The sequence below is a fragment of the Poeciliopsis prolifica genome, unplaced genomic scaffold, assembly GCF_027474105.1.
Source record: "Poeciliopsis prolifica strain line A6 unplaced genomic scaffold, Auburn_PproV2 SCAFFOLD006, whole genome shotgun sequence".
NCBI classification, from domain to species: domain Eukaryota; kingdom Metazoa; phylum Chordata; class Actinopteri; order Cyprinodontiformes; family Poeciliidae; genus Poeciliopsis; species Poeciliopsis prolifica.
The window spans coordinates 15,996,277-16,012,956 of NW_026562381.1; the positions used below are offsets into that span (position 1 = coordinate 15,996,277).

Here is a 16,680-nt window from a genome sequence, read left to right on the forward strand (position 1 = left end):
AAAAAAAAAAAACATTTTATTATTTCAAAAAGGCAATTTCATTCATTATCAAGATATGAATTAAATATAAATCTAAACTAATAAAAAAGAGCAGGCAGTGTACTGGACATAAAAACACTCCACTTCATCAGTTCTGTTGACCTCAGCATTGGCCGCCTGCAGTTCGGCTGCCCTTCACTGTAAACAAACAGAGTTTGGACGACTCTGGTCGGGTCTGAGAGAACCACACGATGGTTTGAGGAATCACATTTCACATGGAATTTACAGTTCCCCAAGTAGGACCATATTACTTATTATGATGGACAATGAGAAGCAACACTTTGCCCTTTAACATTAATGGCAACTTTTTTTTGGCTTAAACAATCTTTGAAATTTGTCTGTACGTCCTTGTTCCAAGTACATTTTGGTTTCCAAGACTGAATGACAAAGACAATTAATTTCTAAAAATCTGATTCAGTTTTACAAGTCAACAGTTCTTTTTAAATTGTGTTTTGGTGAAAAGATTTTATACACATTAACTGTGAAATAATGGATGAAACCAGAAAGCAAATCCAACTATATTTGCATTATGTTTGAAACTGACATATTTCTGATAAAACTGAAGGACTTTGCTTGACTTTCTATCATAAATATACCGGTAATCAAGTTTGGGATTTTTATATGGTCCTAACATTTAATTATAAACAGTTTTTTATATACTCCATATGTTTGTCATCTCTTTTAATCACAATAAAAAAAACAGTTTACAATAACTTCTTAAAGTCAGTCGAATTACAGGTTTTAAAGCACACATGCAAAAAAAGGCATTCTGTCGTGGAAATATTGCTTCTATCTTTCTAAGATTTTCCTATGGAAACGTCAGCTGAGTTCATGTGAAACATGACTCGATGTAACTTAATGGTCCATCAGTGCAAACATTTGAGACCAAAAGAATTAAAAACTAACTTGGTGCATTCCAGAGGAGACGCCACACTGATGCCGTCTTAATGGATATCAAGACTTTGAAGATGATAATATTGAACGATTTATCACTTTGTTCATAAAAAGGTGACATTATTGATGGAACTGACCCGCTGCAACCTCCACCTCTGCTTTCCACATGCCGAGTCAGGGACCAGCAGAAGCTGCTTAGTTAACATCAGCAGGATGGTGAACATCATCAGTAATTTGGTGAAGGTGTTAATGATACAATGATGATGTAAACAAAACACCCTTTTAAAGCCAACAGTTTAAAATAATGTTTTGGAGGTTTTTTTTTTTACTTTACTTTGGATTTCATGTTTGCTGATTCTTATGCTTTGATTTATAAATTTCATGTAGTTCTCTGTAATCCACATTTTATTATCCTCAATAAACCAAATAAAGTGATTTATATGTTCAAAAATATATTTCCTGCTTTTCTGTTTGCAACACCATCTCAACATAAATGCCTAAAATAATCACTTAGTCTTGAAAGCCAATATGTTGATACTTCAGCATGTTCTCATACAAAATTAATCTTCTGACACTTGCTTTAAAAATCTGTGGTTTTAGTTTGTTTTCTGTCTGCGGAGCGACATTTCTCTCCTTCTGATCCCACAGCTGCTCAATCAGGAAGTGCTTGTGTGCTGTCACACTCACGCATTGTTGCTTTCTTTCACACAAGCACGCGCACACACACACACACACACACACACACACACACACACACACACACACACACACACACACACACACACACACACACACCCACACCCACACCCACACCCACACATCAATTGGCAGATTGTCCCAATGACGCGGCTTCCACACTCACACTTTCTGTCTCCTGCTGTTTATCAGACACCCGAAGTGTTCTTCGTCAAACTTCTCGACCTGAGGCGGCGATCACAGCAGAACCGCCTGACGCTGTGTCCCTGGTAACAATAACTTACCAATATTGCCCATAAATAATCTGCTTTCAGCTTGGAGGATCTGGCTGAGAGCCTGCGTTCTCCGCTATACCTGAGTGGGTTACTTGCTACATCGGCAGCTGCTGCTGGTCAGTCGATTCGGTTGCCACAGATTGTGAAGCGGTCGATCTCCAGCAGGTCTTTATTGGGAGCTCTGTGGTTCATATCCGAGGCTTCGTCTGCCTCCTCTTTCTGTAAAGGTGAGGCTGTTGGTGGTTCAGAGTCAGATTGGGGTTCTGAGATCGAAGGACAGCTCTCTGCTGTTGCAGATGAGGCGTCAATGGGTGGAGGGAGAAACAAGTCAGGCCGGGGAGCCGGCTGGGTGGTCACAGAGGATGAAGAGGAGATTGGAGAGCTGCAAGGTGTGACAGGAATCTGATCCATGCTGGATTCACCTTAACGACAAAGGATGAAGAGTAAAAACTCTTTTTCTCTGAAAATGTATTTGTAACTATTTTCTGGACAGTTGTCTAGAAAGACTTAAATATTCCAATAATAATTTATTATTACTTATATTATAACTTAAAATGCTGTTATGCTTGTCAAGCTAAATCAGCTTTGCTCAGAGTAAAAACAAAAAGGCAGTGGACATAGTTCATCTGACAACTTTGTGCAGGGTTCTTGTTGCCAGGCAACCATGGCAGACTACAGCAAGTCAATGCAATCTGTCAAGTTGTTTGCAAAAAGGCAAATTATTGCCATTTTTGGCATCTTTGTCTACTGATTACACAAAGAAGTTGATATATTAATAAACCCTGCATGCTGCAGCTGACTGACTAATAATGACCAAACATTCAGCTATAAAACCTGGCATCTCTTCCTGAAGATGCAAACTACAGCTAAAAGCTAAGAGAGATTGAGTGGTTTCACTTGCAAACAAATACAAAATCTATTTTATCTTTATATGTTTGCTTCCTTTCTTTTTGGGGAACCACGGTAAGGTGATTTTTTATATATATATATTAATATTTCTATCCCTCCTCCTCTGTGAAAGTGAGAAAAGATCAATAAGAAACCGGCTTAGAAAATAAAAAGCAGTTATTGCCACAACTTGGCCGACCTCCACCAAGATGGCTGATTAAAATGATTCTAGTTTATCCAGAAAAGAATAAATTAAAGGACAGCACAGATCTCATTATGAAATATTATGTTTTGTTGAAAGGAAACAGTGTGAACTATTTCAGTCTGAGAGTACAAGGAGTAGTATCATGAGAAAAAATTATTCTGAGAATAAACAGAATAAGTCATATTTGAAAGAATTGTACAAAACTCGTAATTAAGAGGGTTGGCAGGAGAGACAACTGCTTCACTTCAGGATGTCTCTGTTGCCAGCAGCACATATAAATAACTATTTTGATAAATAGAACTGCAATCCACTAACCAAATGATTTTGTTTGTCAGAGAAAAGTATTTGCATTGTTTTAAAAACAAAAATAAGATGTTTAGTCTGCATATAAATACCAGCTGTTTTTATAAATACCTTTGCTGGTCCATCAGCTATAACAAACATTTTTCCCAACAGTTAAAACTTACAAAATAAATAATACATGCCAATCTTTTTCTCTTTTACACAAAAGTTGACTCAAAGTTTTTAATAAACATTCAGTTATTAGTGTCACAGTTCTAATGAACTTAAATCGTTTGAATTTTATGTCAAAGGACAGAAAAAAGTGATCAGACTTTTCAATTAAAAAAATAATTGGACATTTTTACAAAATTGAGGCAATACTTTTTTTAGTAACAAGTAAAATCCACTGCACAAGATAAACCTCATGATGTGTTTTTGTCCATATTTACAACTTAAGACTTCAATAACTTTTTTGAGCGATCCCATTATCTTCTCTAAAGATGTGCACTTTAATAAAAATAAAAACTTTTTTTTAAAGTGTAGCTTTTAGCTGTAGTTTATTAAGACTTGATGTGATCAGCTTTGTTTACCTGACGTTTTAGTGCATCTACGTGGGTCAGATTTGCTGGGACTCTTAGCAGAGAAGGACGGAGCGGTCGGTGGCCTCTCAAACAGTTTGTCCTCCATGTTGGCTCGCTTGACATAAACACAAGACTTCCCCAGTAGCACGATACTGTTCAAAACTTTCAGAGAAACCATCCTACAAGTAGAGCAGCAACAAAGGAAACAATATTAGAATATTTAACACTTTATTGGCATGAAGAAATAAATTGTTAAAAATGTAATAAAGGATAAAATAAGCAATAACTAGGGGCTAATTTTGAGTTTCCTTGAAGTTGAACTAAAGCAGGTTTTGGAATTTAGATTTAAAAAATTTTTTTTCCATAAATGGTGACATTTACTAAACTTGTAGAACTCTTTCACAGAGTGAGGAGACCAGAACACCGCAGTTATTAATTTATTTTAATTAGAAACAGAGTTTTCTGACTAAATCCAGCAAAACTCGAATGCACTAAAAGTTACAGAAGCATCTTAACACATTAAAATCAGATCAAAATGTTTGTGTCAGTAATTAAGTTTAAAATATGAACTTTTTAAAATTTTAGAAGTTAATTATTTGGAATATTACTTAACATTCTGCAGCTTTAAAGGTACCTCTGCTTAAAAACACCTTATTCTGTTAATTAGGTCATTAGCAGAAGTTTGTATAATTTGGTTGCTTGCTGAAGAGAAAACTGACCCCTTTGATGTGGGTGTTGGACCAGGAACCAAACAAAAGGTTTCAGTGCTCAAGGTTGAAACCCCTAATTCAGAGGATTGTGAGTCAACGACCATTGAGAAGCTTAATAGAGAGTCAAAATGTGGACTTCGGTTCAGGTCAGTGCTTAAAGAGTCGCCTGCTTCAAATATTCTTTAAAAAAAATAGAATAAATAAATAAAATGGTATTATGTGATATTTCTATTGTCTGAGAAACAACTTTTTGGATTTTCATCAGCTGTAACCAAATTTAATCAAAAATAAGCAGAATGTAAGTCTACATAATGCTAGTTAATTTATTTAATAATTTAAATATTCTTTTTTTTTTTTACACAAATCATAATTTGTTGAGATGCATTGGTAATAGTGCTTTCTTAAAATTGAGCCTAACAATTGTAAACAATCACCACCATTCAAGCCTCATCTTTCACACTCGCATGCTGATGTGCAGAATGCTTTTCTTTGCAGAGCTTTGATTTTGACACTGATGAGTGGAAGACGGACACATTTGGGTCTGTGGAGCAACACTTGCTGTGACAGGCCATTTGGAACTGAGATTGTGTCAGCTAAATCTTTGCCAAGGCACAGCGATCTGCTCAAACAAGGGCTATTTTTAAACCAGAGGAAAGGGAAGACCAGAAATGACAACAATGTGTTCTTCTCCCTGAAGTGAATTCTTCAATGGGAAGAGCCCAGTGGGAAATCAGTTACAGTGTTCATGCTTATGTAACCACAGATGTGTCAGTGTGACCTCATCAAGCGCAGAGAGCAAATCAAGAGTCTAATTGCATAAAAAATTTATTTCTTTAGTTTCTGAAGCATTTGTTAAATTTGTCAAAACTTTCATCATAATATTGTGGTTAGTAGCTCTCATTTTGGCAATAGGAATATAATTTGCCATATAAAAGCAGAAGAAAACAAGCAGAGCAAAACTAAAGGCTTACCCGAGATAAAAGAGGAACACACATGTGTATGACAGAGCTCCCTGTACCTTCACAGAACTCATCACCACTCGGATTAGCTGAAAAAACAGCAAAACATTCCAAAATCAGTTTCATCCAAAAACCCCAAAAATCTAAAACCTAGTATTTGGACTGTTACTTTAAATGCGTAATGCAAGATTTGAGTCGGTTTAGGGTAGCAGACTGTTGTCACTCACCAGAACAGCCAGCGGCAGAGGGATGAAGCCCATCCTCCGGGCCACTGAGTCACTATAGTCAGTGTAGGCCTGCACAGTGACAAACAAAGGTTACATCTCTTGACATGAGAATCTGTTAGCTGCATAGGCTTCATGATGTAACAAAATAATTGCAATGAAATAAAAACAAACAAGCAAAAAAATTAAAAATCATACGTTCTTTTGTCGACTGCTAACAAGATCGAAGGCCAGACTGGCTCTGTATTCACTGTACACCTGGAGGACATGCATGTGACCGGTTAGAAACTTTGTTCAATAAGTGATGCGTAAATCCGTTATTTTGCCGCTGGCTTGTTTCTTACATCTGCTGTGATGTCGTTGAACTTTGTGATGAATGCATGTTTAATGATGTCAACAGCAACTTCAGACATGACGACCATAAAGACATCAGGGAACAACATCCACAGGTGGTCTGAGGAAAAAAAAAATCATGTCTGAGCAAATCCATCATTCTGTGTTCATCCATCAATGCAAACAAAAATAATTCTAATGCACAGTTTCCTAAAATATTTGTCCAAGTAGCAATGCACTAAAAGTATGAATGAAAAATGAGAAGTGTGCTGCTTTAAGGTGTTAACATTTCAGTTGACAGTCAACGTCTCACTGGCAGGGAGTTTGTGTTTGAGACAGGCAGGAGGAGATGAGTGTCAGAAAGCTGTCAAACATCAACGCCCGGCTCTTATCTCTGACTTTACTGCCTTGTTGACTGAAGATTCTGGGAAAAAACTCCCCAAAGTACTACAGTTGGTCAGTGGAAAGAGATAGAAAGCAACTGCTCAGCATAACTGTCAAATCTTTGTTCAAGGCAAGCAGCAACATCAGTGCTGGCACAGAAATACTGTCAATATGTTATATTTATGGCAAAAGTGAAATGATGCAGTTTTGTGTTTATTGCATTTTAAATGTGAATAAAAACTTAGTTTATAAGGAAAACAATTAATTACCTGGGTTCCATGAAAACTGCTCCATATTCCTGAGACAGACGATGAGGAGGAGAACATAGCTGGTAAACCGTTCTTTTATATCTGAAAGGTAAAATAAAAACTGCTAATTAAGTATAGTAAAAAATGTGAAATGGGCTAATTAAAACAGTTCACATAAAGTCAGGTGCGTCTTTATCTTTGTTTTGTGTTTAAAGAAACACCTACCTTGTATTTAAATAAGTTTCAGTACATTTTAAAAAGAAGTTTTTTTTTTGTTGCCGTCATGTGTGACAATGAAGCCAAAAATTAACAAATGCACTTTTCTTATTAAGCTTGTTTGGGAAGCCTTTACCTGTCTGTGGTATCCTATCAAACACCTATAGCTGAAAGCAGAGCTGTCCAATGCAACAAATGTATATAACTGTTATGAAAAATTATGTGCAGTGTGGTGATGAAAAACTTACCACTGTTAGACATTTGGAATAAATTGTTCTTCTCAAATTTCTTGAAGACACTTCCCTTGATCTCCACAAACTGTGATTCATAAAGGACACATAATAATCAAATCTATATTGTATAAAAATACAATGTTGTAGCTGCAAGAGTCAAGTTTCAACATCTGCAAGCTGAATATATCAACATACAAATACTTTTAGTGCATTGCTACTTGGACAAATATTGTAGTTAACTGTGTGTTAGAATTGTATTTGTTTGCATTGATGTGTGTGTGGACTGACATTGTTGGACATCATGATGGTAAGCAGAGACTTGTTGTGCGAGTTGAAGGCAACATTCAGAGTGGAGGCTTGGACCATGATGAGGATGGAATGAAGAACTGAGGAAGGAATACTCAGGAAAAACACCTTTTTAAAAATAAATCAAGTTAAATAAAGGCATTGGTTAGGAATAATACTTATAAACTAAACCAGAAACTGCAAAAGTCTATTATTTCAATAATATTTGGAGATTTCTCAGATGCTGAAGTGATAGGCATAAACAAATGTTGTTTAAGTGCAAAGATTTTGATTTTACCTGCCTTTGGTATGCCATATTTGATAATAGATTTCAAATATCTAAAAATATGTATGTTACAGAATACTCATTTACCTAGGGTATGACCATGTGTATCACTGTTCTTTTAAGGAATAAATAAAAGCTTTTGGGTTGAAGATCAAATGGAAGGATACAGACATAAAAGACAGCCATAAAAAAGTGAGGGATAACTCCAATATTGTCTCTTTTGCGTTCTTTGGGTTCAGTGGCCGTCCAGTATAGAGCATCCAGGATGTCTTGACCAAAAGATGAGAAGAGGCGATCTGCAACCTTAAAAAGGACAAAAGGTTGGAAATGAAGTTCATCAGAGCTTTAGAAAGACAGTAAATGTAACCTTAATGATGTTAGATAGTGAACTATTAGATTTTTCTGCTAAATCAGAACCACCTCAATCCAGACACAAGTAACTTTCATATAAAGTGCTTCAGAGCATCAAATATGAAAGAACTACAGTCTGCCTGTGATGCTTGCTTTCCACACAAGGATGAAAGGTTTATTTTATGGGTGCAAAGAGTTTGCTCACATTGCTAAACATAGCTTGTCAATTTATTCACCCATGAATCGTAAACTTTTATTAGATGTCGTACTACTGAAAGGGTATGCGAGTCTGAAGAGAATTTAAGAATCACAAGCCTCAATTATTTAATATTTAATCTCTGAACCTCAAAAAACATTATTGTGTTTGCCAAGAATTAAATACTAGATGTACTCAGAAATCTGAGTCTATTTATCAAAATCAAATGGTTTTCAGCTCGATCCCAGAGTCACAAAATCTAATCTGCTTTTGATCAGTGAACTGATCAAGCCTCTGCTAAGGGAGAAGGAGTGTAGCTGAGAACTTTAAGTATTAGATGTAAAAAGCTATTTGAAAGAAAACTACTTTTTATTATTGGGGAAAACTGTTCAATATGTCAGCTTTGAAGCACACTTTTCCTTGTAAAAAAATAAATTTTTTGAAATACTACAAATTTATTTAAAATGACTCTGCAAATAAATAGTTTATTTTCTTCCTTATGGATTCCATGCAATGGAATGGACTTTAAGAGTTATAAATAAAACAACAGTGTATCCTAAGGCATCTCTGATTTTGTTTTTCGTGTTTGCAGTGTAAAGTACCTCCAACATGTTGTAGATGATGTAGAGCTTGATGACGGACTGTCCTCTGATCAGGTGATACATCATGGAGTAATCCACGTAGTGCATCATGGAGAAGCACAGCACTAGGATCAGCCCCTTCAGCATATCACAAACCTGCGCTGGCTGCAGCAGTCGTGACCCGCTGTTCACACAGACACAGGAACCCAATCAGAAAACTCAGCATCTATTTCCCGTACAGACACACAGACTTGTGTTATTTAATGCCCTAATGCATGCTGAGCTGCAAGCTGTTCTGTATCTCCCAAAATCAAACATGCATGAGTAAATATGTTCACACCGCGACGTAATGCGTGCTGACAAACGCACACGTGAACTAAGTATTAACATGAAGACATTTCCAACCTTTTGAAGAATCATGCACACATTCGTCTACTCCACTCTGACGCTTTACTGTAAGGCTAAGACAGCAAAACAAAAAGGAACAGACTACAGATGTCTCCCTGCCTCACCTATTACTGCAGGTTACTCAGGCTGAATGATCTCTGATTAGATTCTCACAAGGTGATACTGAGATACAACACGAGTAATATTTTCAGTTCTGTTCAAAATGAGATAAAACACCAGGAGCAACAACAGATGGTATCAATAAAAGTACAATCTGAAATATTAAAGATATTATCTCCTTCATATAACATTTATCTTGGAAGCCAGCTGTCCTTTTAATATGGTTGTTTTTGAAATGTGCCTTTCTGTTTAAAGTACATGTATAAAAAATAAATCCAGACTGTTCTTATGTACCAAACAGACCAACAGGACCAGTGGCAGAGCTTCTCCCTTGATTAATATGTTTCACTTATGATATAAAATTGGATTCAACATTTTGGACAGAAATGACTAAAACAGAAAACAAACAGGCATCAGCTGTCATATCCAACAGTGACGTTGGCACGTCTTTTCAGGGTAATAAAGTGAGTCAAACATGCAGCTTATTTTATTAATATCTGTAGTCGGCAGAGGCAGCTCTGGAGTATGTTACGAGAAGAGCTGACAAATCCATGGGAGCGGTTATTTAGTTACAGAGACAGGGGCGACTGGGAAGAACTGGAGATTAATTTGAACACTTTCTGCACATTCTCCATGTCAGCTCTGTTTCGTCTATTTGCATGCAAAACCACTGTAGAGAAATTATTTCTTTCCCTTCTAAGGACATGAACTTATTGGCAAAGACCAGCTTGTTTAAATTATTCATTTATCACTGTGAAGTGGGAATATACCTTGAAAATGCTAAGGGAGCCTAATCAGCCTGCTACTATTTAGTCAATTGAGCTCTTCTGAAAGCTAAAACCAGTTACTAGTCCTGCATGATTTTTTTTTCTTTTCCAAATCACAAAAGGCCCAATTTTTAAACTCTCAATAACAAGGTGGAATGTTAGGAAGTATTCTGTCATTGATGCTTCCACAGACTTTAACAATACGGTAATACGGTTGGTAATAGAGAAGCTAAATCATTGCACCTCTGAACTGACACCAGACTGACAACAGCCTAATCATGAGCACCACTGATTCTCAGTCAAAGCACAGCTGAGGAAGCAGTTGAACATCTGGGCTGTTTTCAATATACCATTAGAGGGTAATTATCCTCACAGTGAACTTAGATTGTAGCTCAAAATGTTACCCCATATCAAATTGCTTCATATTGCATGTGCATGAATTCTGCAAAAATGGGGAAGACATTGGTCATGGACTTCTGGTGCTATACCACCACCTAGTGTTCAACATTGCATTGCATTATATATTGCAGTTTTAGTATAGTTTTAGTATCCCTGAGAAGGCTCTTGATTCTCAGCACACAGGCTTGAAATTGCTGCAGCCTTTAAAGTTACCTGCTTATGGGTGCATCATCTACATTCTGTAAGCACATCTTCACAAACCAAATATTTTTACGAGAGCAGAGGGCAGCATTACAAGCAAGCAGGACTGAGTATCGTTCCCTCCGCATGAGGATGTAAAAGAAAGCTTAACATAAAGGGCATAATAAAAAATGAAAGATTTTGTTAAAGAAGCTTAATTTTGAGTATCAAACAGTCTGTCTGTTGCTGTACAGTAGTTCAAGATAATTTAACAGTGGAGGTAAATAATTACTTTGTTTTTCTCCCTCATAAGTACTGGAAAATGAAGCTACAAACAACACAAACTGCAGTGCAGCAGTAGGTTTACCACGAACACTTAACACAGGATGAAAATGGCCAAACATGCTCAGCAGAACTTTACCAGAGGAGACAAAGTTAAACTAACTTGAAGACCAGAACATGGAGTGTAGTGCTCGGCTGTATCTTTATAAACATCATGGAGATGAGATGAGACTGATGACTGGAAACATGGGCTTGTTCGGGACAGGACTAACTTTTACTGAAGCTATGATGGGCTTGTGGGAGCATACCTGCTTCTTTTGCAGTAGGGGCATGTGCGTGCCCTGCAGGGGAAGGACAGTAAGGTGAGAGATAGGCAGAACAGGGGGCAGAATATGACACGGGGCCTCTTGTGAGAGTAAGGGTACATTTATCCATAACTTTGTGACATAGCTGAACTGTTAACAATTGTTCCGCTCATCTAACTGCTCTGCTCTAATAGTCTGCTCTACAGACTATGAGAGTGTTTGAAAGAAGACATTTTTCCTTAGTGGGTTTTGGCCTTTTCTGGAAAAATTATCTTTTCAAAGTGTGGCCCTATGCAAAACTAATATAATCATTCCTAATATTTTCTTTGCAAGTCTTACAACTTATATTCTTACAAATTAATAATAGCAACAGACATAATTGCCAGTCTAAAAATTAAGAGAATTATCTGACCAATTTGTATTTACCATTTATGCTTGCATAAAAGTAAGTGGACATCCCTTTAATTTGACTGTTTCTGAAATACAGTACATGTTATAATGTTTTAGACTTTCACATATGTTAGTTGACACATTTGCGTGAATGGGTGAATGCAGTGTAAAGTGCTTCATTCTCTCGACTTGATAAAGATACAAGTTCAGGCCATTTATCATTTACCATGTCATTAGATGAATAAAACTCTATATAAAAGCACGACTTAAGTTTGTAAAGATGCGTCTGAGCAAAACATCTGGACCATAACCCTAATACAAAGGTAATCAGAGAATCATAAAACTGTGGCTACAAAAGCTGGTTTAATAGAATATAAATTTTAGATTGCTTAAGTATCTAAAATGTTAAATGCTTTTTTCTTTAAACTATGTGTGATAGATCATGTGTTGATTTTTATCTGACATTGGATTGATCCAATTTGAACTTATGAGATATTTGGTATGTCCAGATACAACACCTGCAAATGCATTTGCAGTTTAACCATTTCTCAAGAAGTATGAAAATTTATTTGAATCCTTCTGACATGTTATTACATGAAGAAACATAGGAATAGATCACATGCTCCTGGAAGTGTCTCCTAACACAAACTCCTCAACATAATGACCCAATGAGAAGATTCCGGTTCTGGTTTTCACAAAACCAAGACAAATACAAAAAATTAAACATAATACACGCATTTGTGCAGAAATACAATTTGGTCTTATTTCTGTTTTCAGTTATTGCATAATGTATGCTTTCCAATCTTACCTGTAGCCACAGCATGGCAGGGTGAGGAGGCGAAGCAGAGCCAGCAGCACTCTAAGGGGCAGCAAGGTGAAGATGTACAAGAAGGCATCGGCACACAGGAAGAAGCCAAAGATCATCAGCTAGAATCAACAAACAACACCCCCTCGTCAGACAACAGCTGTCAGTGTGAATGTAAAACCTCCACTGTGATCATTAAATGTGTGTGAGCTGAAAAGTAACAATTCAAAAATCTATATTCTTATAATCCATAAATTTAATAAAGATCAGATTATTTAGCGGCAAATCAAAAGTACTATCAAAATGTTTCACAGTACGTGTTATTCTAAGTCACATATAATTGCATTGAATGAAATTTAGTTGTTAAAAATATTGTTACACAGATTTCTGTTTAAACGTAATGCTGCATGGCATGATTCAGTTGATTTAGTTAACTCAGCCTATAGCTAGTGGTTGATATTAAAATAACAAACATTATATTAATTTATATTGTACATTATAAAACAACTACAGAAATATCACCAATGCGCATTTTTAATTATTATAGCTATTAGTAATAAGCAATACTTGAATTAATTAAGCAGAATCAAAAATTATTTTAAGATTGTGCAAGGACAACTATCACATATTTGGTTTATTCACAAGAGATTGATATAGTTTCCCCATCATCCAGTACACTGACATACACACTGAACATTTGTTGGGTTGTCACATGGATCAGCCGTAACTCAGTTTACTGGAGCTTCAGGCTGCTCATAACATAATCATTTCTGTTTGGCTGGAGAAACAAGCAGCTAGATGAATCTGGCCAAAGAGAAACAAGGGGAATAGTTCAGGACCGTTACTGCACACTACCTTCTCCAGCTCCTTGGGAATACGCATGCATGTATATACCCTCTCCCTGCGCTCTGTGTACTTTGCTTCATTGTGTTCCAGGAAGTAGCCTCTGGTGAGTTCTGCACAAATGAAGCGCGTCAATGATGGATCTGGAACAACAAGAGGGCCACAGTGTTACCACAAAGCCATTGTCTGTGACAATTGCAGCTGTCAGCAAAATCAGATTTCAATTCCATAAATGCTACTGGAAAAAGCCATGAAAACTGATTAATTTTTCAATTTTTCAATGCAAAACATCAAATATACTGAATACTTATTATAACAAAAGTATTCTCCTGGCAAGTACAATTGTTTTAAAACTTCATGATGTTTTGTGATTAAATTGATTAATAATAATCAATTAAATGATAAATTAAAATGAAGGATTATGTTGAAGTTTAAAAATAAAAAGGATTTCACTCTAAATACAAGCAAACTAAATGTATTTTTAAACAGCAGCCACAAAGAATACTTCAAGCATGTTTTGAAACAATGATGAGTTTGTTGGGCTTAATGTCCACATAATCATTTTACATCATTTTCTAAGGATGTCTATCATAACCTTATGCCATAACTTCAACAGTAGCTGTTTTTGTGCAACTAGGCACATTATGTAACCCAGCATGACTTCGTACTTCATACGGAGTCATGATTGTTTAACTGTGTTGAGATGATATCAGATATACTTGCTATCAGTTGATCCCTGTATAATTCACATCAACATACCACAACTTAAAGGTGAACTTAAGGTTTATATGTTTGATTGATTTGTTTTCTTTTTACACCTGAAAAGTATTTAATTTGATTCATTTAGTATTTATGTTTTTGTCTAAGAGCCTCAAATCTAAAAATTATAAAAATGCAACTGTATTTTTTTCTAATTAGTATTTATTTTTTGTAACTTAACCTTGAAGTTACAAGGTCTGTTCATTAAAAATTTCAACAGAAATTTGATATAAATTTGATTTATTTCCCTCAATATCACTTTGAAACAATGCTCAAGGTGGATTTCTGCCCAAATAAATAAATGGATATTCTTCTAAAGTGAATTTTGGGTCAACGGGTGCGTTACAAACATTTAAAGTGACAAAAATAGTCATGTGTAAAATACTTATTTTATCTACTCTGACTATAATGTGACACTCAAGCAAAACATGAGTTACCTAGTATAAAGCTATGTGGCTGTAATTTAAAGTACAGTTATTTACTTTGAAGTACTAACAGACTTCAAAGTAAATAATGTAATGTAATAATATTTCATTTGAGTCCTGTAATGTCTTGATAATAGTTTAAAAGAGATCAGAAATATTTATTCAGGACTTCATAACTCCTTTAGAAAATCTATATTCAAATCAGGTATGGACCTAATTTACACATGTCGACAGTAGGTGACAAAGAACTCTGAATAAATTAAACTTTAAAAAAAGCCAACTGACTTCAGGGAAAAACCACTGTTGAGACAACATGTGATTTACTGTTTAACAAATAATACATTTCAAATGGCATCTTGGTATTTTGTTAAGTGGTTGAGGGAAAAGTGAACACATTGCATAAGTAAAACTTTACAAACAGGTGAGCAGATGATTGTCGTCTAATATCGAATATTGTTAAGTACAGTTTCAAATTTATAAATTAGAACATCTTTCATTTAAGTAACTCAATGAAAAATATTCACTGACCTCAAAAAAGTTTAACTTATACTATGTAGATCAAAGACAAACAGCTACATATTTCAAGCATCTGTTTAGTTTATAGTTTAAAACTAATAAATAACCTATATTTATTTTTTACAATTAAAATGAATTTAAAAAGTCTTTAGATATGGTAAAAACAAACAAAAAAGATGCTGTAGATCCTTCTGCAGGACCAACAGCACATGGCCTGGCTCCCCAAATCATCACAGAATCTGGGAACTTCAGACTGGACCTCTAGGTCATTGAATTTGGTCCCCTGGCTCTTTTCTTTCAGACCAGGTTTTAAATCAGTTGCAGTCCACACACTGTATATCTCCCTCACACTTTTTGTTTTGACCTCTTAATATACTTGGATAAAGTACACTAAACAGTAAGCTTCCATAGCAACAACCTTTTGTTATATATTGGTAGATATTTATTTTACACTAACAACAGAGCAAATTCACAGCACAGTGTGGTATGGTAGCCTAAAATACGAAAAAGTAATAAGAAAAAATCTTGTCATATACAACAGTAATACGAAGCTACATAGGTAGCTTAACCAAATCGCTGAATTTGCTGTTTTTAAGCTAACTGGCAATTTATTACTAGCTTCTTGATTAAGCTAGCACTGTATATAAACAAACTCAGCAGCTGTCATCAAGCTGACTCATTTAGGCTTTTGCAGCTTTTTTATGCTTAATTCCTCACCGCTACACTATAGACGAAACGTTGTAGTCATTGAGTCACATAAGTGTGAATGGCTAAAAAGGTCAAAACAGACTAAAACAAGCTTTAAGTTGTTTAACGGTTGTATCTGTGGGTTCCCAGCTGGGTAGACCAAACGGTTACCTGCTGAGATTTCCTGCTGCTCTCTCTTCACGGCACTAATGTCGAAAAATCCCAACGTCTCCGGTAGCTCTGGAGTTATCCCGATTTTTCCCGACCTGTGAAACTCTTCCCAAGGTCTTTTCTGTCTTTTCTTTAGCTCAGTTTCGTTTTCCTTCTCTTTTGACAGCTCGGTCCCCGACACGTCCGCCATCTTTACTCTGGTCAACGCATGACGTCATCGGAGCGGCGTCGGTCTAAGACACGTCAACTCGAAGATCCAATATTTATAACAAAAATATAATAAATTCTAAAAAAAAAAAAAAAAACTATATGTCAAACTTAAAATATTTTTGTGGTTCTGCCAGAACCTTAGACATTTTCTGTTTTCTTTAAAATTCTCTATTAAATATATTTTTTACAAATTCTGAAGCCAGCCACAAGACTTTATTAATTTGCAAATAAAACTATAGCCTACATTCATTTAATTAATAAATGTGTCTAATAGCCTGTGTGCAGAAAAAATGGATGCATTCTTTATGTAAATAAAGAATAATATAGAGTAACTTAAATAAATCAATAAATTTGTATATTACATCTAGTTTGAGTATACCTTTTAGACGAGGGCATCAATTTGATGTTAGAAAGAAAATACATAAATTTCTTTTGCTGTCAGTTCTCAAGCTATTCCACATGGTGGTGCCAAAGTCCTGTCAAATATTTCAAAATTTAAAGTCTACCCAACAACAGCACCGACGCTTCTTCCTACAAAGGACAACGTTTACATATAATGTGTCTTTCC

At 35.7% G+C, this 16,680-nt stretch overlaps 1 protein-coding gene across 2 annotated transcripts; it reads right to left on the reverse strand.

Moving 5' to 3' along the window:
* Positions 1 to 16,121, reverse strand: LOC129360291 (transmembrane anterior posterior transformation protein 1 homolog). Of its 2 annotated transcripts, XM_055030404.1 has the most exons (15): positions 15,903 to 16,121; positions 13,357 to 13,487; positions 12,505 to 12,623; positions 11,310 to 11,342; positions 8,888 to 9,050; positions 7,906 to 8,041; positions 7,456 to 7,553; positions 7,183 to 7,252; positions 6,740 to 6,820; positions 6,098 to 6,207; positions 5,952 to 6,011; positions 5,757 to 5,825; positions 5,542 to 5,618; positions 3,870 to 4,039; positions 1 to 2,326 (listed from the first exon to the last, which is right to left on the reverse strand). In XM_055030404.1, exons 1-15 carry the CDS (start codon positions 16,090 to 16,092, stop codon positions 2,022 to 2,024), a joined length of 1,812 nt encoding a protein of 603 aa, XP_054886379.1. In that variant the 5' UTR covers positions 16,093 to 16,121; the 3' UTR covers positions 1 to 2,021. The 2 variants fall into 2 exon arrangements, with proteins under 2 accessions (XP_054886379.1, XP_054886380.1); XM_055030405.1 differs by lacking the exon at positions 11,310 to 11,342.
* Positions 16,122 to 16,680: the final 559 nt, after the last annotated feature.

What these genes read in the sequence shown, in the direction of transcription:
- LOC129360291 (XM_055030404.1), bottom strand. Translation starts at nt 16,092, where the DNA reads ATGGCGGACGTGTCGGGGACCGAGCTGTCAAAAGAGAAGGAAAACGAA. An exon ending in CTGCCATGCTGTGGCTACAG is followed by an intron (nt 11,343 to 12,504) that starts GTAAGATTGGAA and finishes CTTCCCCTGCAG; the next exon opens with GGCACGCACATGCCCCTACT. An exon ending in CCCTACTGCAAAAGAAGCAG is followed by an intron (nt 9,051 to 11,309) that starts GTATGCTCCCAC and finishes CTGTGTGAACAG; the next exon opens with CGGGTCACGACTGCTGCAGC.